This window comes from Populus trichocarpa, chromosome 7, assembly GCF_000002775.5.
Source record: "Populus trichocarpa isolate Nisqually-1 chromosome 7, P.trichocarpa_v4.1, whole genome shotgun sequence".
Lineage (NCBI taxonomy): Eukaryota > Viridiplantae > Streptophyta > Magnoliopsida > Malpighiales > Salicaceae > Populus > Populus trichocarpa.
In genome coordinates this window covers 9,542,267-9,565,846 of record NC_037291.2, presented here as the reverse complement: position 1 = coordinate 9,565,846, position 23,580 = coordinate 9,542,267, and the positions used below count along the sequence as shown (strand labels likewise).

Below are 23,580 nucleotides of genomic sequence, written 5' to 3'. Positions count from 1 at the left end.
CATCAATCCAGAATATTAACTATATGTGTTTAACAGCTCATTGGATTGATAATGACTGGAATTTGCATAAAAGAATTCTTAATTTTTGTCAAGTTTCCAATCATATGGGTGAGATAATTGGCCAAGTTATTGAGAATTGTTTGTTGGAGTGGGGGATTGATAAACTGTTGACTATTACATTAGACAATACAAGCTCTAATAATGTGACCATTTCATCTTTAAAAAATGTGATGAAAGATTGGCCAACTAATATATTGTCAAATGAGCACTTGCATGTTAGATGTTGTGCACATATTGTAAACCTCATTGTGTGTGATGGCTTGAAAGAGATTAATGTTTCAGTTGTTAAGATTCGAAATGCAATTAGGTTTGTGAGATCTTCACCGTCGAGGCATCTTGCATTTAAGAAGTGTGCTGAAAAGTTGCATATAGAGTGTAAGAAATCATTGTGTTTAGATGTTGCAACTCGATAGAATTCAACTTATCTTATGCTAGAAGCTGCTGAAAAGTTTGAAAAGGTGTTTGTGAGGTTAGGTGAAAAAGAACCTAGGTATATGAGTTACTTTTTGGAGGTTGATTCAAAGGGGAATAAAAAAAACATAGGGCCACCTGGTTTGAAGGATTGGGAAAAGCAAGAACTTTGGTTAAGTTCTTAAAGATCTTTTATATGGTTACATTGAGATTTTTTGGCTCATTGCATGTCACATCAAATTCTTTCTTCAATGAATTGATTTACATGCATACAAACTTGTTGCAATTGTGTAAAAATAAAGATAGTATTTTAAGTGGAATGACGATGAATATGATGTTAAAGTTTGAGAAGTATTGGGGTTGTGAAGTAAATCAGAATTTTTTGTTATATATGGCTAATGTCTTAGATACACGTTTGAAGTTGAAATATGTGAAATTTTGTTTTGGTGATTTGTATGATCATGACAAAGCACAATTGCTAACAAATAAGGTGAAAGATACTTTGGTGAGCTTGTATGAGTTTTCTTTGAAAATTGATGAAGTGGTGGATAATAATAGGCATAAACAGGATAGTGCTATTGATGATGTGGAGGTAGATGTTAACACTTTGGCTCGATTCAAAAGACATTTGCAGGAGGAGGATAGTGTGGAAAATAAAAATGAGGTTGAGAGGTATTTGATTGACGGTTGTGAGGATCCTAATGATGATAAGTTAGATATTTTAGGTTGGTGGAAAAGTAATGCTTTGAAATATAAGACACTTTCAAAGGTTGCACAACATGTTCTGGCTATTCCTATATCCACAGTGGCTTCTGAATCAGCATTTGGCACAGGTGGTTGTGTACTTGATCAATTTCGAAGTTATCTATCTCCAGCAACTGTTCAAACACTCATTTGTTGTCAAAATTGGTTGCATCATGGATCAATTTCAACTGATATTAGAAGCTTGATAAATGATCTTGAAACCTACGAAAACCTTGAGTCAGGTAATTTGTTTTTAATAAACTTGCACCTTTTATTTTGTAATTTATTAATTAAATTGTTTGCAATCATCTAACATGTCTAATTTTTTATTTTGTAGAATTTGGTGGAAAGTTACATTTAGTAACGGATGATAATTAGTTCAAAAGTTACTTTGATGGTAAAAAACTACTTTTTTATTTTTACATATTCTAATTTATTTTATCATGTTATAATTTTAGATCTTGATTTTCAGGTTTTGATGTCAATGGTATTACAGAATCAAAGTGCAATGTTCTTGTCATCATGATGTGCTTTTTGATTGGGATGATGTGCACAATGAAGATTTATATTTTTTGCATGAAGTGTTTTATTTTTTATGGCAATGTTATTTGTTGTTTTTTTTTAAGCCCTTTTGAGGCAATGCTTTGTAATTTAAATTTTAATTTGGTGTGTGTGTTATTTAAACTTTGATGCATGAGGAGTCCAAACTCCAAAACACAAATATTAGAAAGACTTGCAACATATTAAACACAATATTAGCACTAATAATTTAATATAAATGAATATTTAGTGACAAAAAATATTAAATATATTATAGAATTTTGTAACAAAATTAGATAATATTTACATTAATTACAAGCCTATTAGAAAGCCCATCAGAAAACCCATCAGAAAGCCCAAAAAGCCCAAAAAGGCCTAAAAAAATAATAATACAGGTTTTCCGGTTTTTCTGTTAAAAAAACCGAACCGAAATCGGTCGGTTTGAACCGGTTTCGGTTTGAATTTTTAAGTTTTTTAAAATTTGATTTTGGTTAGTTTTTTGGTTAAAAACTGAACCGAACCGGTTTTGCTCACCCCTAGTGCTATGATACTGGGAAAGATGAAAGAAATCGCTGAGTCATACTAGGAAAAGAAACCTCAGCCTTTACATATGACCCATTAAAGATGTGCAAGCCTGCTCTTACCATTGCGCTGGCTTCAGCACCATATCCTTCGTGCTCGGGGCTGTCACTTTAGTGGTTTCTGGATTTCTTGGAATGAAAATTGCAACCTATGTTTAGGGAGGAAAGAAAAGGAATCATGAAGGTTTTTATCGCTGCATTTAAATTTGGGGCAGTCATGGGTTTTCTCCTTGCTGCAAAAGGACTCTTGTTGCTTTATATTAACATCAACATCTTCAAGTTATACTATGGTGATGACTGTGAAGGCCTTTTTGAGTTTATAACTGGTTATGGACGTAGAGGATTTTCCATGGCTCTCCTTAGCAGAGTTGGTGAAGATATCTACACCAAAGCTGCTAATGTTGGTACTGATCTTATTGGCAAAGTTGAAAAGAACATTCCTTAGGATGACACAAGGAATCATGTTGTGACCGTTGACAATGAAGGTGATAGTATTGGTGATATAGTTGACATGGGATCTGATCTTTTTGGCTCATACGCTGAGTCCTCTTGTTCTGCCCTAGTTGTTGCTTCCCTCTCCTCTTTTGGAATCAATCATGAATTGACTCTAATGGTATATCCTCTCATTGTCAATTCTATGGGTATTATGGTTTTTCTTATAACCATTTTATTTACAACTGACCTCATTGAGACCAAGGTTGTGAAGGAATTTGAACCAGCACCAAAGAATCATTAATCATCTCCATTGTTCTGATGACTTTTGGAGTTGCCATTGTTGGTTGGATTGCTCTCCGATTGGTCTTCCTTTACTAGCTTCAACTTCATAACCTAGAAAGTTGTCAAGAATTAGCAACTCTTCTTGTGTGTTGTTATGATGGGGACACCGAACCAAAAACATTATTTACGCACGCGTATGATCATAAACGATGGAGGATAGCCCAGACCATTGAGAAATTGGGCTTTAACTTATGTTTTTGGGCATAATTTATATGAACTTTTAGTTAAGGTTATTAATTTGGTTTTATTTGTTGGGTTTGATTTAATTATTGTTTGGTATTTTATTTAGTGGGCCATAAGCCCAAACATTTGTTCTAGTTAGGGTTTTAGTATTTATATCCTACTTTTCTAAATGTTAGACAGTTTTGATGATTAATGAAAATATTGCAGACTTTGCATATCTTCAATCCCCTTTCTTCTCTTCTTCAGCTTCTTTCTTTTCTAAAACTTCTTTTTGTTCTTGCTTTAATTTTATTATTTATTGTCCCGCATCAAATTTGGTATTAGAGCCAAGGTTTTAATTGTTCTTACAATTAAACGATCCATATGTTTACGTTTAACCCTAGATTGATCTAAAAAAAAAAGAAAAAAAAATTGTTCACTGTTTAAAAAAACACCTACTGTTCTGATTATGAAAAAAAAACAACCACTATGCATTGTTCACTGTTCATCCTTAAAATGCAGCAATATGGAAAACGTTGATCAGTCTGCCTTCAACGCCAATCACAGCCAATACCACCACATCAATCCATAGGTGCACGCCGTCAACAACCCGCAGCCACAACAAGTCGCTCACACCAGCAGCAGTAGACCTTCGTCGGCGGCGGCACACCTACCAGTTTCATCCTCTCCCCGTCATCAGCAGATCGGACATCCAGCCACCACCACCACTCCGCGCCACAAGAAGCCCACAGAGCCACACCGAGTTGTTGTCTCCACAGTCCTGCAGCGCCGCCACAGCAGAGTTGTCTTCAGCAACCCAAAACAGAGTTACAAACCATCTGCCGCGCCCACCACTAAATCGCACCCTCCAACAGCAGCACCAGCCACAGCCACCACAACTCATCTTTCAGCCCTGGCGACGCCTCAACAGCAGTATCAACAGATCAGCAGTCACGCCTCGTCGCCAACAACAACAAGAAGGAAACTCAGCGAAGAGGATTGAAGCATAGAAGACATTGGAGGCGAAATTAATTAACCGTGCCACATCATCCACCATGCCAGCCCTCTGGATCCACGTCATCCACCACATCAGCAGTCTGGAGCCATATCAGTTTAGTCAGCTACGCCACTGGCCGCCACGTCAGCAGCATCACCATGTCATCGCCTATTACCACGTCAGCTGCCACATAATCTGAGGCCCATCCGTGATCATTATCTTTGAGAGCATTATCGGAGCTGCCTTGACCTATACTCGACGGGGTCGAGTTCTTCTAACCCCGGGAGAATTGATGGGGACACCGAACCAAAAACATTGTTTACGCACGCGTATGATCATAAACGATGGAGGATAGCCCAAACCATTAAGAAATTGGGCTTTAACTTATGTTTTTGGGCTTAATTTATATGAACTTTTAGTTAAGGTTTATTACTTTGGTTTTATTTGTTGGGTTTGATTTAATTATTGTTGGGTATTTTATTTAATGGGCCATAAGCCCAAACGTTTGTTCTAGTTAGGGTTTTAGTATTTATATCCTACTTTTCTAAATGTTAGACAGTTTTGATGATTAATGAAAATATTGCAGACTTTCCAATCCCCTTTCTTCTCTTCTTCAGCTTCTTTCTTTTCTAAAGCTTCTTTCTATTCTTGCTTTAATTTTATTATTTATTGTCCCGCATCATGTTGTGGTTCTTTGGGCTGGTCTCATCATTGAATTTGTCACAAAATATTATACTAGCAATGCATATTGCCCACTAATGTGAGCTTTGGCCTAGTATTGGGATACAAATCTGCCATCATTTCCATTCTTGCCATTGCAGCTAGCATTTGTGTTAGTTTTAGCTTTGAGGCAATGTATGGCATTACAATGGGTGTTCTTGTAATGCTAAGCACCATTGCTACTGAATCAGCCATTGAGATCTATGATTCGATCAGTGACAATTTTGGGGGAATTATTGATATGGTTGGCATGAGTCACTGTATTCGTGAGAGAACTAATGCTTTGTATGCAGTTGGCAACACCAATGCTACCATTGGAAATGAATTTACCACTGGATCTGCTACACTGGTGTCCATGGCCTTTTTTGGTGTTTGTATCAGTAATGCATCTATTTCAACAGTTGATGTTTTATAAATCCTAACGTTTTCATTGGTTCGATTGCGGGTGCAATGCTTCTGTATTTCTTTCCTGCCATGACATTGAAGGGAGTGGAAAATACAGCTCTTAAATTGATTAAGGCAGCTCGCAGGCAATTCAACAACACCCCTGGCTTCATGGAAGGCACTACCAAGCCTAATTATGTTGCATGTGTTATGTTCCCCACTAAGGCTTCTATCATGGAGATGAACCCATCTGGTGCACTTGTTATACTAACACTCCTAGTTGCTGGATCCTTTATGGGTGGCGTCCAGACTGTCATCTGTGTTTCCAACATTGGAAGTGCATGGGATAATGCCAAGAAATACAATAAGGCTGGTGCTTCAGAGCATGTTCTGTTCCTATAGAAAGATCTTTCACCTTCAAATACATCGTGGGAGTTTCTGGACGAATTCTCTCTGAGGTTTCCCCACTTCTTCCTTGAAGACGTTGCACATTTAAATTTTAACTACGCAACGTTTTGCTTATATTTACGTTTTGTTTTTCTTTATCTTTTAGAGGCCATGGCTTTTCCTTTGGATGTCGGGAATTTCTATTTTGATATTAAAATATCTGTCAATTAATTATGTAAAATCAAACATATTTTTGAAAACAGTATATTAAATTAAGCTGAAATTTTATAAGAAAATACTAGATGCATATAATTATATTGTTATAAATTTTCAAATAAAATAAAATTCAGGAACATATTAGTTTATAGGATAGAACTTACTAGATGAATCTTGTCAAATCTATCAGATTAAATCTTTATGTACTGTTTAGGACATATTTAGACCTACATGTATAATTTTGTTGTGATTCAAGTTGGGCTGAAAACTAAGCATCTTTCAAGATTTTCAAATATATATGGTAAACCCAATAATTCATCTAAATAAGATAGAATAATGTGTTTGAAGTCAGGACTGAAATCTGCATAGAATATACAAAAATTAGAGATTCAAACTATATAGAGGAATTTTAGCATAAATAATTTATTTTTATTATCCTATTTTATTTGTTTATTTAATGTTTAATAATTAGTTTTAATTTAAGTTTGTTCTTTCTCATTAGACATTATTTAGGAGTTTATTTTATTATTGAAATATTTATGTTAGTTGATTACTAGTTTAGACCTATTAGATCACAACCTAAAACAAGTCTATTGAGGTTCATTAGAGGAGACTATATTATATTTTTATGAGTTGCAGATATGAGCAGCAAGTTGAAGAATAAACATGAGTTTTCCTCTTGTTTATTTGTGACAAAACAGCCTTTTTTTGTAGGGAAAAAGATCATACACTGATTTATTGAAAATTAACTGGATTTGTGGTGCATTCACATACTTAGGGCTCTCAGATATAAGGTTATCTTCGAGTCTAAGTTTTTCTTCAATACCTTTGATTTCTTAGATATAAAGTTATATGCTTTTGAGTCATGATTCTATAAAACTTGATTTTTTGCTTTCTAGATCATTATCTATTTTATTAAAGATTGCTTAAACACATAATCAAAAAAGGTCCTCATCATAGAAATAACATGAGAAAATAATGATTCAATCCTGTTAATCTCCTCTTCTTCTTCTTCTTTTTCGGTTGCTAACTCTTACCAGCCATTGGTGGCCTTAACAATGAACTCTGGAGCAATTCCAATTCAGCATGCACTAATGATTCAGCCACCAATATGGTTAACTACTTTAATGAAACTACTCGATCTATTAAATATATAGAATTATATGCTTCAATCATCTATCTTTGTATGAGAAGGTAATCCATTTTCTATTAGGTAAAGTTATTTAAAACATTATTTATTATCTAGAAACAACTCTTGGTAATTATAAAGTATTTGGGATATAAATCGTCAATATTCTGTTTTCTTGTCATAATTAAACATTGATCAATAATTTTAAATACTTTTAAATGAATAAACTTAAATTGAAAAGGAGAAACACTGGCGTATCATGAAAACTTGTGCATACCAGTCCAATCCAATTTAAATATTCCATATTTCCAAATAGAAGTGCTCGAACATAAAACTCTATGTTGAATGTGTTTGGTATTATGATAGTTTTTGTAGTTATGATTTTAAAAAAATTGTTTTATAAAAAACATTTTTGGTTGAGGTTGGTTTGATATTTATATATGTTTGGTTGAAATTGAGGTTGAATAAAAAATAATTTAATGTGTTTGGTGATATATATTAATATTGATGGTTTTTAATTTAAATATTGTAGATTTAACTACTGCTATTATATCATGAAATAAATAATACTTTATATAAATTTTTTTTATTATTCCATTAAACTATCTACAATTTCATCACATACGAAATTCATCCAACAAGGACTACAATTTTCATGGTTTTTTGAGCGTACAACAAAATCAGGTAAAATATCATCAGGGACAAAATTAGGATTACGATCAAATTCTGCAAATGCTACGCCATCATGCGATCTCCTTCTAATTTATGTAGTGTCATTGAATAATGTTAAACACTAGTTTTTAGAATAAAACACAATAAAAAAAATTGGATTTTTTTTACTGTTCGCGTGTTCACTTTTGTGTGCACAGTGAATTAATTCACTCTGCACACTGTTCACTTAACAAAAGTGAACAGTGCCGGCGAAGCTGGTGCAAGATACTTCTCCTGAAACTACGTTTCTACCTATTTTTTAACACTTTAACCAAACACAATTTTTTGTGGTTTCTTCAAAACGCAATCGATGTCGTGTAGACAAACACATTCTTTACTGTATACCAAACCTCAATCAACATTCTGAAGTTTAAAATTATGATAAAAAAACAAAATTAAAAGATAAAGGATCAAAATATAAAACATGGAAAAGACACATGACCAATCTCAAACTCACAAAAAAATGCTTTCTAGTCCACCTATTTTTCTTTCTCCTCCAATTAAGTCCCTTTAGTTATAAGAATTTTACTTTTTATCCGAAAAGTTATTTTTCAGTCCCTAGATTTAAAAGAGAAAAGAGATTATTGGTTTTTTATATTCCGACAAAAAAAAAATTGATATTGATATCAATGAGTTACGTTTAACAAGAAAAATTTCATTGAGATATTTTTAGACCTTCCTCGTGCTAGAAAAAATAGATCATAGTTAAGAGAAAAAGAATTTTTCGATTTGATTTTATATTTTTTAAATAATTTAAAGGTGTTTTAAGTTGAGAGATTGATTTATTTACATGATAAGGATGTTAATTAAATATTTTCAATATTTTCAAGTGAAAATACATTGAAAAATAAAATTTTGAGTCCAAATAATCTTAACCTAATTTTCAACCCTTTTTGCCAATATATATATATAGTTCACACATGCAAGACATGCGCGCGTGAACTTTTTTTTTTAAAAAGGATTAGGCCTATTACACCCAAGGTTGTCAATTCCGTTCCGTTTCGCCCGGAATAGCCGAAACGTTCCATACCAATTCAAAAAACGGAACAAATTTCATCTCATTTTAAATTTCGGTCCGTTCTGAATTTTTCGGCTAAATTCCACCCGGAACGTTCCGGTTTCATTCCACATGTTCCGTTCCGCTCTTAAAAAGTCATTGAATCAAATTGAACCTTGTTCAATTTAATTAATTAAACCACCCAATTATAAAAAAAACTCTTTTTCATTACTATTTTCAATGACAATGATATTAATAATAATATTGAAAATTATTATTACTATTTTCATTAACAATGATATTAATTTTTTAAAATTAGATTTATCACTAATATATATGATTTATATTCATGTTGTTTTTTTTCATGTTTATACTTTGTAGGAATTTGAGCAAAATAAGGGATGCTTTAGATTCCATTAGCCTTGATAACATTGACCTAACTTTATATTTAAAATATTTGTGTTAAAACATTTTACTTTCATAAGATTTTGATATTTTGTTTAAGTTGAATTACTTTAAGTTAAAGATCTATTTAATCTTGACTATTTAGAAATATTTTAAATTTTAAAATTATATTTGTTTGGCATTGTGTTTGTATTGCATAATTTATAATTAATTTATCTTGAATTTGAATTATGTTTATTGAATATATATATATATATATATATATATATATATATATATATATATATATATGAACAGTACAACCCTGAAACGGTACGCCAAAACACTCCGAAACTGAAACATTTTATTTCAATTGAGAAAACAAAATACCTACCGAAACGGAATTGACAACTTTGATTACACCAACCAACCATGCTCAAGTATTTTTAAAAAATAAACATTAAAATTTCCGAAAATAAAATCGTTGTGCATGTGTTTTAATTTATTAGTAGTAATTAATTATCTAAACTGACGGGCATTTAAAAGGACAGAGGAATCCACACGCTTCTATCCGGTCCACACGCAACCTGACCCCTGTTTTTATAAATTGACATGGCTGAAATATTTTGGCCTTTTCAACAAGTTTTCCATTTTGTTCCTAATTAATAATTTTATTTTGTACTGACTTCATGACTTTATGATATGTTTTTCAATCAGCTCTTAAACTTAGAGTTCTTGAATTTTTACCATACATGATGTTTCAGAGGTATCCGAAAATATAATAGCAATTATTTTTTAAAATGTTTTTCACTCGTAAATGTATCAAAATAATATATTTTTTATTTTTTAAAAATTATTTTTGATATTAACACTTCAAAATAGTCTGAAAACAACAAAAAATTATTAATTTAAAGTAAAGAAAAAAATAAAATTTTTTTTAAAATATTTTTAAAACACAAATATAAACATACCCTTTATCTAACCTCATGTCTTTTCATGTTAACATTAAATCAAATTACCTATGGTTAATTCAAAATAATATTAACTAAAATGAGCTTCTTAATATCTATTTGACAATATCAATGAAAAAAAGAGGTTAATTTTTTTCTACAAATGGATGATGATTTCCTTTTAGTGTTTGCACAATAATGTAATTGGAAAGTCTTACATAAAAATAATGTTCTTATCAAAGTCAAAACTTAGTTGAATTTTTTTTTTAAAATCAAATAATTGTTATTAATGCAGTATAATGTGGAAAGTAGATTATGTGAGATGGATAGCAATTACATTAATTTAATATAATAAGTGGCTAAAGATAAAAAATAAATAATGGGAGGTGAAATTGAAAACAATTCATGCTTGGAGGACTTTACCATTTCAATTATCCGTTTTAATTTTGTATTCAAGTATTTCGACAAATCCCACACCAAAAAGCAATCAAACTCTCTCTCTCTCTCTCTCTCTGATTCTTGAATAATTCTTGATTCGATCAAAAATTCAAAATCAAACACCCCCTTCACATATCAAACTCTAATTAACGAAAGCAGCAGCAGCAAGATTGTTAAATCAATCCTTGAAAAAGACAACAATGGACGACAACAACACCAAATTAGGTTCAGGAGACTCAAAAGACAACACCAACAGCGAACTACAACTTGAAGAGAACCCAAATTTGAGTTCTAATGGAGAACAACAACAGCAACAAGGAGGAGGAGGAGGAGGAGGTGAAGGTGAAGGAGAGAGAGAGGGTGGTGGTCCTCAAAGTCAGACTTCAGGAAGAACTCCATTCACTAATCTTAGTCAAGTTGATGCTGACCTTGCTCTTGCCAGGACCCTTCAAGAACAGGTCTCTTTCTTTTTCTCAATGTTTTTATCTTTTTTATTGAAATGGATTGGTTTTTAAGCTTCTTGGGTCTCTATAATTTGTGGGTTCTTGTTGTTTTTTGATCTCACGGTCAGGTTTTTTTTTTTTTTTTTGTTAAAGTTTGAATTTTGGTTTCAGTTGAGGGAATGAATTGGTTTTTTAGGTTATTGGGTCCGAGTGATTGGTGGGTTTTTGTTATTTTTTGTTCTATGTGAAAACTTGAGTGAAAGTTTGGATTTTCAATTTGAGTTTTAGCAGGTGTTATTTTCCCTTTTGGCTTAGCCAAGGAGATGAATTTCAGTTTTTAGGTTCTTGGGTCTTTATAATTGGTGTTATAATCTCTTGAATAGACGTTTCAATATCATCAAAATTTGAATTTTAATGGCTTTTTCGTATTTTGATAAATCAGGGGGGAAATGCTGTTTGGATTTTAGTTTGTTGCTTTTGAGAACCCAAATGGAGTAAACTTTGAAATGAATTGGTGCGTGATTGTTTGGCTTAGTTAGTTATGTTATTAATTATGAAAATACACTCAAGTTTGAATCAGCAAAACATTTGGTTAAGTTCTTCTCTAATGTGATGAATTGGCTCAGTTGATTCTGTTTTTCCGTAGAGGCATTATTATCAAGTTTTAGCCTTTGGTTTCTCTATCCAAGAAATTTGGTTATGTTCTTTACTTCTCTTACTATGGTTATCCTTTTCTTCTAACCGTCTGATCTGATGTGCTTGATCATGGAGTAGGAAATACACTCAAGTTTCAATCAGCAAAACATTTGGTTAAGTTCTTCTCTAATGTGATGAATTGGCTCAGTTGATTCTGTTTTTCCATAGAGGCATTATTATCAAGTTTTAGCCTTTGGTTTCTCTAACCAAGAAATTTGGTTATGTTCTTTACTTCTCTTACTATGGTTATCCTTTTCTTCTGACCGTCTGATCTGATGTGCTTGATCATGGAGTAGGAAAGAGCATACATGATGCTAAGAATGAATAATGATGGGAGTGATTATGGAAGTTGGGAAGCTGGAAGTTATTTACTTGACTATGGGGATGATTTTGGTGATCCCGATGATGAGACTGATGGAGATGATGATGATGATGAGACTGATGGAGATGATGACACAAATGTGGATGGTGATGCAATTGACGTGCATGCTCATGCTGACAATAGAGATGATAATACCGAAGTTGAAATTGACCCTTCCGTGTATTCCAGTGACGAGGCCTATGCTCGAGCCTTGCAGGAAGCTGAAGAAAGGGACATAGCTGCTAGACTGCTGGCTCTTGCTAGCTTAAATGGTAGTAAGTTTGAAAATTATAAAATGAACTATTGTTTTTGTATGTCTTTTTGTTGATGCCCATCTTTTTTCTTTTTTTGTGAATGAATGAGTGTTGTTTCTTATGCAAGTCTGTCTTTCTGTGGTCTGCGTGTGTGTTATGCAACCTCTGCTTCTTTTGCTAATAGCTTGTAGTTACAGGAGACGCTGAGGAGGATAGCGAAGAAGATCTTGGGGATAATTCTCAGGTATCACTATCTGTATCTTGTTATATTATTTTCTTCCTGCCTTTTTGGCATAGTAAGGATTTCAGTTTAACAATTTGGCTCTATGGTGTGTCATGCTATTACAAATTTCCTTGACTGTAGTCTGTGAAAGTGAATTTGGCATTGCGTTTTTGCGGGTACAAGCAATGGATTATATATAAACCTATGCTGTGTATATTTTTCCTAAGTAATATGCCCCTTAGTTTAGTGATTCTAGTATTGGAAAGGTGACAGTCGATTTCACAATCATGAAGGTGATATCAGTGATTATTTCTAGTGAGCCCTCTTTGATGGTTTTTGTTGTGTTCTCAAAACAGTTCTAACTGCTGCTGCTGACATACATTATGTGCACTTGCAAAAAATCATTTCAGGTAACTATTAGAAGAACTAAATTAATCTAGACCAAGCCTATAATCCTGAAATACTATATGGAAACTGAAAAGTAATCACAAGCTACGCTTACAACAACTTAGGTTGTTGCTGTAGTATAGGAGCTCGGGGACTGCTCCGACTGGCACTTCTTAAGGGGTTGTTGTCAATGATGTAAAAGGTTAGGTATAACAAGAGGAGAAGGGTAGATACCATTGTGGTGCAGAGCAACTTGATGAACTAAGAACTGTGCAATTGTTCAGCCAAGGTTTGACTTGCATGATGCTACCAAAAGACTTTTAATTCTGACATTTTCCTTTTTTGTTGAAGCAAATAGTCATGGAGCACTACAAATGGCTTTTTGCTTGCTCTTTGTCAAAGATAATATGATTCAGCGGTTTGCTTGATTTTGGTTATTGTCTTGCTCTAGTTTTCATTTTAGCCGCAGGCCCACAAATGCTTTTATGACATCCAAGTGTCTTGCCAGTCTAGAGGTGTTTCATTAGCCATTTCTTTTCTTGTTAAATTTCAGTCTATTAAGTGGTATTCTCTAGACCACAACTTTAATATGGGTGTTTTAATCTCCATGGAAGGATGCTATTGGTTTAGGTTTGTTCCTTGTTTTAGCTTTTCCTCAGGTTTTTATTGGTTGAGTGGGCATCTAAATGCAAATATTTGTGTTGAGTCCTCTAATTTTTCTTTCCTACTTAATTCTATTGTCCCCTATGGGGCTTAATTGGCTTCTTATTGCCCAGGAAACATGGGAGGAGGTTGATCCAGATGAACTTTCATACGAGGTAAGCTGGCTTGGACTGAGTGTTCCCATGATGCTTCTACGTTACTTTATTTCTTATAGTGTGATTCATTTATCTCAGGAGTTGCTTGCATTGGGTGAAGTTGTTGGAACTGAAAGCAGAGGCCTTTCAGCTGATATAATTGCTTCTTTGCCTTCGATAAACTACAAGGCAGGAAGCAGTCAGAATGGAAGCAATGATTCGTAAGCACAAATGCCCAATTTTCTTATCAACTTTAGTTATGTGATGATTGAAATGTGTGCTTGTGTTTCAGCTGTGTCATATGTCGTTTGGATTACGAGGATGGTGAAACTCTGACTCTGCTATCATGCAAGCATTCTTACCATTCAGAGTGCATAAACAATTGGTTGAAAATAAACAAGGTATTTTTTTTTTGTGTGTGTGAACTTGGTGTAGTTACTTGCCTTTGTCCTTTTTTTTCTTTCTTGTTTTGCTTCAAACTTCTTTCTGGTGACTGAAATTCTTACCCTACCAACCTAACAGCACTTGGTTATCTCAACATGGCTCAACTGTTTTCGTCTTTGCTTTTGTTTTCACTTCACTACATCGTACATAATTTGTTAGCTATCGATAAAGAGCAAATAAACCTTTTCCTTTTCAATCACACACCTAAAGAATTGGAACAAACCATAAGTTCAAGGGCGCCTATTTTAAAGTGATGCAGGCACCAATCATTTGTTTAAGGGATCTTGCTTTAGACCAACAACATATTTTTGTAATTACAGTTTGAAGGATAGTATGAATCTATTGCTTAATATTTTCCTTATGACTGCAGGTCTGTCCTTTTTGCAGCACCGAGGTCTCCACTGCTGCGCACAGCTAGCATTTGTTGGACCATCCTCTTCTACTAGTCATAGACTGCTGGGTTAAAAAGAAAAGGAGACCGATGTGTGCACCACTTGCATGATTGTTGTGCCAATTTGTATGCCATTTCCCAATAGGGGAAATGCCCAGGTGCGCATGTTTGTATTAATTCATCCTTTGTGTCCATGTAAGAAGCCAACCCTACAAACTGGTTTCTTTTAACGTTACTGTGTGGCCTCTATAGCAGAGCTTCAGTGATGAATATGGTCTCATAGATTTAGTTTTTTTATAGCAAAACCCGGGTTTTGTTTATTTTTTCTCATAATCTTCCTTTCAAATGAATATGGCCTCAACCTACCAAATTGAATAACAAATCTATCCTATTTAATTGGGTTTATCTTCCCCTCTTCTTTTCTTGTTTTCAGCTCCATACAATCGACCACTCGATTGTATTGAACGGATAAGACTATACTACGGAGCAGTTACGCTATTGTACTCTTTTAGATTTTCTGTTTGGTGTCAGGTTCCTTGCAAGCACAAAATGGGAATCTCCAGGGAGTTTGCTGTCTAGCCAAAAAGACAATGATCTTAACAAGCTCTATCCATATCATGAATTTGTTGGCAACTCTACACCTTGCTCCATGTAACCTGACATGAATGATGGGGTAAAACTTGAAAGCAAGCAACCTGATAGGATTGGACTTAGGTTATGCCTACATGAAATGTATGGAAAGATAGAGATGATGTTGCTGCTCAAATCTTGAACTGACAGATTGAGAAAAGGCCTAAAACTTTATCGAGTTAACATCTATCATTAGCCCAAAGCCTCCGCATACACGTTGTCATTATTATTATTATTATTATTATTATTATTATATAATAATAATAATAATAATAAAGCTCAATCTCAAGTTACAAGTTACTTTTAGTTTATTCAACTTGTTTTTTTTCAATTGATTTTTTTATTTCATCTTTCAACATTGGATTAGTTTGAAATTAAGTTTTATAATTTTTTTTATATTGCTTTCTAAAGGGTTATCCTAATCTTATAACTCGAGTTACGAGTTTAACAGGTTAATCCAAGTTAACCTAGTTTATTTTTGTTTATTTTATTGATTTTTTTATCAATTTCATCCTCTAATAACTATTTATTATTCTGTTTTGTCACAATGTGCTTTATCCTCACCTTCAATCTTCTTTTCTTATTTAGTTTTTTTTTTCAATTTCATTCTTTAATATTAGGATGTTTGGGAATTGAGTTTCGTAAATTTCTTTTTAATTTGTTTTCTTTGAAATTATTTCAGTCTCATGTATTTAGTTTTTTTCTTCGATTTCAATCTTCAACAATAGATTTGTTGGAAATGGAGTTTTATAGTTTTTTTTTTTCATTTTCTTTTTATGAACCGATCTTATGATCTAAGTTGCGGATTTAACAAGTTAGCTCGAGTTGATTTGAGTTGTTTTTTTTAATTTTTTTTAATTGATTTTTTTTATTTTATCCTTCAATATTAGATTGGTTGAGAATTGAGCTTTGTAATTTTTTTTATTTGTTTTTTATAGGTTTATCCTAGTCACATGACTCAAGTCGCAAATTTGGTAGGTTAACTTGAGTTGACACGAATAGTTTTTTGTTTTTTTTTAATTTATTTTTTTTCAAATTTTCCTTGGCTGATTAGAAACTGATCTTTGTAATTTATTTTGATTTTTTTTTTATAAAGTTATTATGATCTTATAAACTTGGTTGCAGATTCAATAGGTTAACACGGGTCGATCAAATATGTTATCGTCTCAATATTTTTAAAACAATTTCATTCAATAATTTATTATATCAATATTTTAAAAACAAATCGTTTAATATATTTTTTATGTTAAGAAAATTGATTCAACCCACGAGACAATAATCTAGGAAAGTAAACTAAAAAGTAATGTAAAACACTATTCATTTCTTCATGGCATTACACTTGGATTGATACAAAGCAACTAACTGTAGCCCCATTTTTTTTTTTTTTTTGGTACTTGAACAATTATTCGTTTCAGACACTTAACCTTTTTTGTTTCAACATCACCGTTCCATGTTCATACAATTCTAAGCCTGATGATGAGTTTAGATTTGCATGCTACATTATATTCACAATGTTAAAAAAATATCTTGACATTAAATAAATATTTGATTTGATAAAATATTGTTTAATTTATCAATTTAGAAGAAAAAAATAAAAGAGCACAAACTAAATATATCATAAAAACAAAAAATTGTCTTTTCTTCTTCTTTTTACTGTTCATAAAAATACAGTTTGGAGAAGACGGGAAGTTGCTCGGACCCGTCTCCCATCAGGTTGGATAAGAACCGAATTTTTGTAGGATGAGTTCTGATGGATATCAAAGAGGTCGGACCAAGTTGCCTTGGACTCACCTTTCTTCCGAGCCTTTAAAAATAAAATAATGTTCTTACAAGCTTGAGGCTTTTCAGGCCTTCACTTCCCTGTAAATGTTGGATCCTTCATCATGTTACCTAGAAATCCTAATCTAAATTTAAAAAGAACCCTAATCACCTTCCTTGATAAATGCAAATCAATGCTACAATTGAACCAACTTCATGCTCTAGTAATCACCTTTGGCCTCTCTCAAGATGACCTATTTATGTCAAGAATCGTTTCTTTCTCTGCTTTATCTGATTCAAACAACACTGATTATTCTTACAGGGCTTTGTTAAATCTCCAAGACCCAACTATCTTTGAATGGAACTCAGTCATTAGGGGTTATTCAAAGAGCAAGAACCCAAATAAATCCATTTCAGTTTTTGTCAAAATGTTGCAAGTTGGAATCTACCCTGATCATTTAACATACCCTTTTCTTGCTAAGGCGACATCGCGACTTTTAAGGAAAGAACTAGGGGTTTCAATTCATGGGCATGTAATAAAATCTGGGTTTGAGATAGATAGGTTTGTTGCTAATTCTTTGATTCATATGTATGGTTCTTGTGGTGATATCGTGTATGCTCGGAAGGTGTTTGATGGAACTCCTGTGAAGAACTTGGTGTCGTGGAATTCGATGGTTGATGGGTATGCAAAGTGTGGATATTTGGATTTGGCGCGTGGTTTGTTTGATTTGATGCCTGAAAGAGATGTTAGGTCATGGAGTTGTTTAATTGATGGGTATGCTAAAAGTGGGAATTACGGGGATGCTATGGCAGTTTTTGAGAAGATGCGGACTTCAGGCCCCAAGGCTAATGAGGTTACTATGGTTAGTGTGCTATGTGCTTGTGCTCATTTGGGTGCTCTTGATAAAGGGAGGATGATGCATCAATATTTGGTTGATAATGGGTTCGAATTAAATTTGGTTTTGCGGACTTCTCTTATTGACATGTATGCAAAATGTGGGGCAGTTGAGGAGGCTTTCGCTGTGTTTCGTGGGGTCTCGCTGAGAAAGAGCGATGTGTTAATTTGGAATGCTATGATTGGAGGGCTAGCAACTCATGGTTTGGTTAAGGAATCGCTTGATTTGTATACAGAGATGCAAATAGCTGGGATTAAACCGGATGAGATCACGTTTCTGTGCTTGTTGAGTGCTTGTGCTCATGGTGGATTAGTAAAGCAAGCTTCGTATGTCTTCGAGGGTCTTGGTAAAAATGGCATGACACCGAAGACTGAGCATTATGCTTGTATGGTGGATGTTATGGCTCGTGCTGGTCAAGTGGCGGAGGCATATCAGTTTTTGTGTCAAATGCCACTTGAACCGACGGCTTCAATGTTAGGTGCTTTACTTAGTGGATGCATGAACCATGGAAAATTAGATCTTGCCGAATTAATAGGGAAGAAGCTTATTGAGTTAGATCCAGAGCATGATGGTAGATACGTTGGCCTGTCAAATGTTTATGCCATTGGCAGACGCTGGGATGAAGCAAGAATCATGAGAGAAGCCATGGAGCGTAGAGGGGTGAAGAAGACTCCTGGGTATAGTTTTCTCGAGATGTCTGGAGCTCATCATAGATTCATTGCACATGATAAATCACATCCTAGCTCAGAGCAAATTTATACAATGCTAAGTTTTATTGTAAGCCAAATGCAATTTGGTGTTCTTAAGGAAGGTCAAGAACACTGTTTGTATGGTATAGAGGGTATTTGAGTTACTTAATTCTTCTTTAAATAAATCTTATTCAGGTTGCTAAAATTCTAAATGGGTTCTTCTGTGCAGAATTTGTTACTTTTCTTGGTTGCTTGGCGCTACCATTCTCTCCGTTTTCTTAACCACAAGATTCTCTTTCCCCTCTGAAACTTTTCAATTGACTAACAGAATTAAGAGCACAACTGTCAAAGTTTAATTTCATATCCCTCTAGGCCACTAAACAAACACTGTCTTAACTCCCAAGTTATTATAGAATTCATTTATCCCTTCCTTATGCTAGGGCCATAGAGAAAAAAGAGTAGGATCAGAAACACAGCACTATTCTTCATAAAATAAAACCATAGTTTCAAGATAAAGTGCATCTTAAGACAGTAGTGCAAACATACAAAGGAATATTAAGCAGGAATTAATTCTGTCTTAAAAACATGGCGAATTAAAATATTATAGGTACTATGCCCAACACTTCCATGTGAGAAGCCCTTCTCCAAATCTGACAATTCTGCACAAATCACAAAACAACTCGAGTTATAAAAGGGAAACAGCAGCTAAGGCTGATATTGTTACTCTCACTAGCCATTCTTTCCTCACCTAGACACTAGAACCTTGAAGGCAGGGTTGAGCAAGCTGAAGATGGTATGGATCAATTTGATGAGAGATGGTTGAAAGCTGCAGCACACTACTGGGTTCTCCACAGAATGGGAATTGATCCAGGACTTGCTGAGGTTCCACCGGCTTTGCTTCCATCGCTGCGTGCTGATATTCCAGCGCTACACGATGCTCCTGAATCTAAAATATGATCCATCAACCAAACAAAAAGATTACAAAACGGAGGTAAGAAATTAGAATATGGTCTAGACTGTATAATTCATATGATTCCAGCATATAAAAAGTTCCTAATGAAATATATGGGGAAAAATACCCTTACCCAGCGGTACATATTGCTGTTTTCCTCCTCCAACATACGCTCCTAACAGTTACAACAACAGTAAAATCAGATCCTGCTGTAGAGTTAATGTGCATCAAAGTGGGATTGTGTGTTTGAGACTAAGAGACTCACCTTCCTGCGAAGATTTTCCAGCTGCTGGTGCAAGAGCTCATTCTGCATGGAAATGAAAGAAACATATATATATAAACAACCTTAGAAGAATAGAAATCTAGGAATTCATATCACAAGAGTTGACTTCAAAAAAATGTAAGGCATACTTTTTCTCACCATTTCTGGATTGTTTAGTTACCTTGCGATCTCGGACCTTGATAACCGAGCGTTCAAGTTCTTGTTCTACTTCATCCAACTCCTCGAAAGGAATAGAGCTCGTATCTTCACCTGTATAGCGGCGCATGTTAGATTGAAGACGGCGAGTCTCGTTCCTCAGCATCGCCAATTCTCCAAATAGTTGTTCCTAAGAATTAAGAAGGGAAAAGTTACCATCAAATGTAAAATTAATTCATCTTAAAACTTCATGTCTGTTGAGAATATTAATTTTACCTGGCTATCGTGCTCAGGAATGCGAGTTCCAGAAATCTTCTGGTACCTCTCTATGAGTTGCTCCATCCTGCAACACATTACATTCTTGTCATATGAAAAATGTGCGTGTGATTTTATAATTATATGGTACTAAAACATCACCACCATGAACAAGGACAAGGGTTCAGTCTGTTCTCTCTTTCTGACTATATATAAGGGAATTGATTTAAGGCAGTTCTCAAAAATGGGAAATGGGAAATGAAAAATGACTCCCAATTTAAGGCACACCGCAAGCTTCTTTTTTCCTCCTTATATAATATTAATTAATGACCTCATCAAGGGACTGCAATCATAACCAACCAGTGATGATCTGAGACTGAGATAACATATATTCCACACATTTCATGCACATTCTGTACTATTTTCCGCTCTTTGACTAAGATGAACTCTAAAGAACAGAAGAAAATTAACAATCAGAAGTTGATATATTTATTAAACGATGCATGGTTGTGATCATCATAGGTAGGCAGTTGGTTGGATTTCCAACTCTTTTTTCAGGGCTAGCTAGATCATAATTTACAGAGGATTAAGAGACCCAATCATTCCTTAGGATGATCAATTTACAAGATCTTGAACTGGTATAGAAAGGGAAAAAACGGCATCAAAGATAAGCTGCCCACGAAAGAAAAAGTAAGAAAAGAAAAGAGAACACTTCGACGGTGGAAAACCCTAGTTTGTCAGAAGCTTGCACAGAAAGTCAAGTCCTACTCATGCTGGTCAATTAAAATCTTTAATGAAAGTTATGGGGCTGGTATTTATCAGTTGGATCAGAATGCTGGGAACAAAAGGGGCCTTCTATGTATGAAACAGATTCAAGTCATCAAATGAAGAAAATCATGAAGATCGGGTACTCGAAAATCTAAGACACAAAAACATAACGAAACAAAAAAGGAAAAAGAAAGAAGAAGAAGTAATTTTTATATGGGATCAGAAGGGGTCCAACATTGTAAGAAAAATCAAGTAGAAGAGCATAAAAAACCAGTGTGTTACACAGAACGAAAGCTAAGAAAAATAAAGTTTGGAATGGTAGTGAGTAGTGATGAATAGAGGACCTCAAACCCTCGGTGCAGTACTGACACAACTTTCCAGTGCTGGAAAAGATGATGAGCCCGATTTGAGCATCACATAGCACTGAAAGTTCATGAGTCTTCTTCAAAAGCCCAGCTCGACGCTTTGAGAAGGTGACTTGCCTTGTTGTCTGGTTCTCAATCCTCCTAATGGCTATCTTTCCACGCCCCATAATTCTTTTGCCTTTTACTAAGGGAAAGAACAGAAGTAAGGAAGTCAGTGACCCTCTTTTCTCACAAACCTGTTTTTCTGGTTTTGCAAGAAATTAACACACAGTGATTAGTTCCAAAAACCACAAAAGGCATGAAAATTATAATGGAAAGTAAATGAAAAGTGAATTTGTAATAATGATGAGGAATTACTTGTAGCTAGAAGACACAAAGAAATGACAAATGTAAAGTAAGTTTCTGAAACCTAAAATTAATTATAACTTGGCATAATTCTCTAGCCAAGATGATAATCACAGAAGAAAGAAAACTTTCTATATTACCTATCTTTGTTTCTCTTGCTTGTAGAAAATGGAGAGTTTGTTTTTCAGAAAACTGTTGGGATAAAATTTATTAGTACTAATCTATATGCAGACTGGCTCTTTACTTGAGCAAAACTACCAAAATGACCTCATGCATGAACTTCTGCACGATCCTTGACAGACAAGAGTTGAAAAGGACTTGTTAATCTATAAACCTTTTGTTTTGTAATTCAAACCAGTGGTGATGCAATCAAGGCCGGAGTAATGAATTTTTCCAATATGGACTATTAAATAAATATATAACTCTTTTTTAAGATAAATTATTAATTTATGTATATGAATTTTTAAAGTTAACAGTAAAGTTTTAATTCAAATTCATTATCCAAAATATTAAAAAATAAATTTGAAAGTATATAAAATTGAAGTGAAAGTAAAAATAAACTCACTATTAAAGTTACATCACCATTGTTTTTTTCCTCTCTCAATTTCTCTTTTCTTCACTTAATTTCTCCTTCGATATTTTATGAAATATAATTTATCTATAATCGAATCTGAATCGATATTGTAACAACCCCTCAACCGGAATAAAATAACAATCTCATGTCAACTGAAAAACAAAGTAATTAAATTTTTTTCCTCTCTCAATTTCTCCTTTCTTCACTTGATTCTTTCTTAGGTTAGTGTTTTATACGTTGGACTTTGTAAGTTTACAAGGTTATTCTCTCACTTTTCTTATTTTTTGTCCTCGGATTTTTTTTATATATTTTTCCCTTACTTTTCTCTCTTTCTCTCTCGCCTTTTCTTTTCTTTCTTTTCCTATTCTGCTTCTGCCCAGTCGGCAACTTATAAAAGGAATGAAGAATTGATTTGTTTTATTTTTTAATGGCAAATAACCATTTTACCTTTAATGAGTCGTATTGCTTTTATTTGACGGTCCTTTTTTTTGTTAGCAGTACCAAACTTTGTTCATCCTAAAATTTTAACCAGATTTTATTCAATATATTTTAAGATCTCTCGTAAAATTTCAGCTCAATCTGATGATCGGATTGAAAATTACACTCAATAACGTAAAACTGGCCAAATTGTGATTTTTTATCAAATTTCTGAATTTCTCCAAAAATTCTGAAATTTTAAACCAATCTAAAACATTATATTAGAAGGCTCCACGTAAATTTTTAAAATTTTTAATAACTCAATTGAGAATTATAAATTATTTTTACATAAAATTAATTTCAAAATATTAATAAAATCTTTACCTAGGCTAGAGCCCACCCAAGTCTTTGCATTGCCTCCGCCCTTGGATGCAATAATTCATTGGTATAGATATGGTCAAATCACACAAAGGTTTCATGCGTGGCTAGTGGCATGGATTGTAATTTGATGGAAGGCATTTTCTTCCTTTTATTGTCCTGTAATGGGATCATGGACAAAAGGTTGCTGTGACATTTAACCACTCTCTGAGTCTGATCTGCCAGCCTACCTGAACTTTGCCAATTTGGGATCGTTTTGAAAATGGTCAGAAAGCTAGGTTTACTAAGAAAAGAAAGGCAAGAGGTGTTGGCCAAAACCCATGACCTAAAAGGTAATTACAAGGTGTAACAATCCCTTGAGAGAGACTTTCTTGCATGGTAATTCGTATTCATGGTTATAGATGTTGAAGTGAAACTGATTTTCTACGCTTGAGGAGCCTTAGGGTGGCTAGGTGATGATATTTATACGCATGATCATGCATGTAGTTGAATTATACATATATCTTTCAATAATACTGATATGATCTCCACCGAAGGTCTTTTTCCTGATG

At 33.9% G+C, this 23,580-nt stretch overlaps 4 protein-coding genes and 1 pseudogene across 9 annotated transcripts; 4 read left to right on the top strand and 1 right to left on the bottom strand.

Annotated features, from left to right (window-relative positions):
- Window positions 1-652: 652 nt before the first annotated feature.
- LOC127905586 (zinc finger BED domain-containing protein RICESLEEPER 1-like) lies at window positions 653-1,880 on the top strand. Its single transcript, XM_052454681.1, has 2 exons — window positions 653-1,457; window positions 1,553-1,880. The coding sequence occupies exons 1-2, from the start codon at window positions 668-670 to the stop codon at window positions 1,591-1,593; spliced, it is 831 nt and encodes a 276-aa protein (XP_052310641.1). The 5' UTR covers window positions 653-667; the 3' UTR covers window positions 1,594-1,880.
- LOC112328241 (pyrophosphate-energized vacuolar membrane proton pump 1-like) lies at window positions 1,771-5,778 on the top strand (annotated as a pseudogene).
- Window positions 5,779-10,565: 4,787 nt separating this feature from the next.
- On the top strand, window positions 10,566-14,989 carry LOC7456304 (E3 ubiquitin ligase BIG BROTHER-related). Of its 4 annotated transcripts, none has more exons than XM_002310033.4 (7): window positions 10,566-11,046; window positions 12,024-12,360; window positions 12,540-12,586; window positions 13,729-13,770; window positions 13,849-13,970; window positions 14,042-14,150; window positions 14,564-14,989. In XM_002310033.4, exons 1-7 carry the CDS (start codon window positions 10,789-10,791, stop codon window positions 14,609-14,611), a joined length of 963 nt encoding a protein of 320 aa, XP_002310069.3. In that variant the 5' UTR covers window positions 10,566-10,788; the 3' UTR covers window positions 14,612-14,989. The 4 variants fall into 4 exon arrangements, with proteins under 4 accessions (XP_002310069.3, XP_024461247.2, XP_024461246.2 ...); XM_024605479.2 differs by having other exon boundaries at window positions 10,595-11,046; window positions 12,534-12,586; XM_024605478.2 differs by having other exon boundaries at window positions 10,595-11,046; window positions 12,024-12,363; window positions 12,534-12,586.
- Window positions 14,990-16,916: 1,927 nt separating this feature from the next.
- LOC7456305 (pentatricopeptide repeat-containing protein At5g08305) lies at window positions 16,917-18,769 on the top strand. Its single transcript, XM_002310034.4, has one exon. It carries the CDS (start codon window positions 17,098-17,100, stop codon window positions 18,715-18,717), a length of 1,620 nt encoding a protein of 539 aa, XP_002310070.4. The 5' UTR covers window positions 16,917-17,097; the 3' UTR covers window positions 18,718-18,769.
- A 252-nt stretch (window positions 18,770-19,021) lies between these two features.
- LOC7456306 (protein TRANSPARENT TESTA 16) lies at window positions 19,022-22,009 on the bottom strand. Of its 3 annotated transcripts, none has more exons than XM_024605481.2 (8): window positions 21,801-22,009; window positions 21,295-21,559; window positions 20,204-20,270; window positions 19,953-20,117; window positions 19,775-19,816; window positions 19,643-19,684; window positions 19,306-19,503; window positions 19,022-19,216 (listed from the first exon to the last, which is right to left on the bottom strand). In XM_024605481.2, exons 2-7 carry the CDS (start codon window positions 21,480-21,482, stop codon window positions 19,306-19,308), a joined length of 702 nt encoding a protein of 233 aa, XP_024461249.2. In that variant the 5' UTR covers window positions 21,483-21,559; window positions 21,801-22,009; the 3' UTR covers window positions 19,022-19,216. The 3 variants fall into 3 exon arrangements, with proteins under 3 accessions (XP_024461249.2, XP_002310645.4, XP_024461250.2); XM_002310609.4 differs by having other exon boundaries at window positions 21,295-21,499; XM_024605482.2 differs by having other exon boundaries at window positions 21,673-21,806.
- Between the last annotated feature and the right edge of the window lie 1,571 nt (window positions 22,010-23,580).

Excerpts from the sequence above, each read along its gene's own strand:
- LOC127905586 (XM_052454681.1), top strand. The coding sequence starts at position 668 with ATGGTTACATTGAGATTTTTTGGCTCATTGCATGTCACATCAAATTCT. Across the intron at positions 1,458-1,552 it reads CTACGAAAACCTTGAGTCAG|AATTTGGTGGAAAGTTACAT; the intron begins GTAATTTGTTTT and ends TTTATTTTGTAG.
- LOC7456304 (XM_024605478.2), top strand. The coding sequence starts at position 10,789 with ATGGACGACAACAACACCAAATTAGGTTCAGGAGACTCAAAAGACAAC. Across the intron at positions 11,047-12,023 it reads CCAGGACCCTTCAAGAACAG|GAAAGAGCATACATGATGCT; the intron begins GTCTCTTTCTTT and ends ATCATGGAGTAG. Across the intron at positions 13,971-14,041 it reads CAGAATGGAAGCAATGATTC|CTGTGTCATATGTCGTTTGG; the intron begins GTAAGCACAAAT and ends CTTGTGTTTCAG.
- LOC7456305 (XM_002310034.4), top strand. The coding sequence starts at position 17,098 with ATGTTACCTAGAAATCCTAATCTAAATTTAAAAAGAACCCTAATCACC.
- LOC7456306 (XM_024605481.2), bottom strand. The coding sequence starts at position 21,482 with ATGGGGCGTGGAAAGATAGCCATTAGGAGGATTGAGAACCAGACAACA. Across the intron at positions 20,271-21,294 it reads TACTGCACCGAGGGTTTGAG|GATGGAGCAACTCATAGAGA; the intron begins GTCCTCTATTCA and ends AATGTGTTGCAG. Across the intron at positions 19,685-19,774 it reads TGGAAAATCTTCGCAGGAAG|GAGCGTATGTTGGAGGAGGA; the intron begins GTGAGTCTCTTA and ends TGTAACTGTTAG.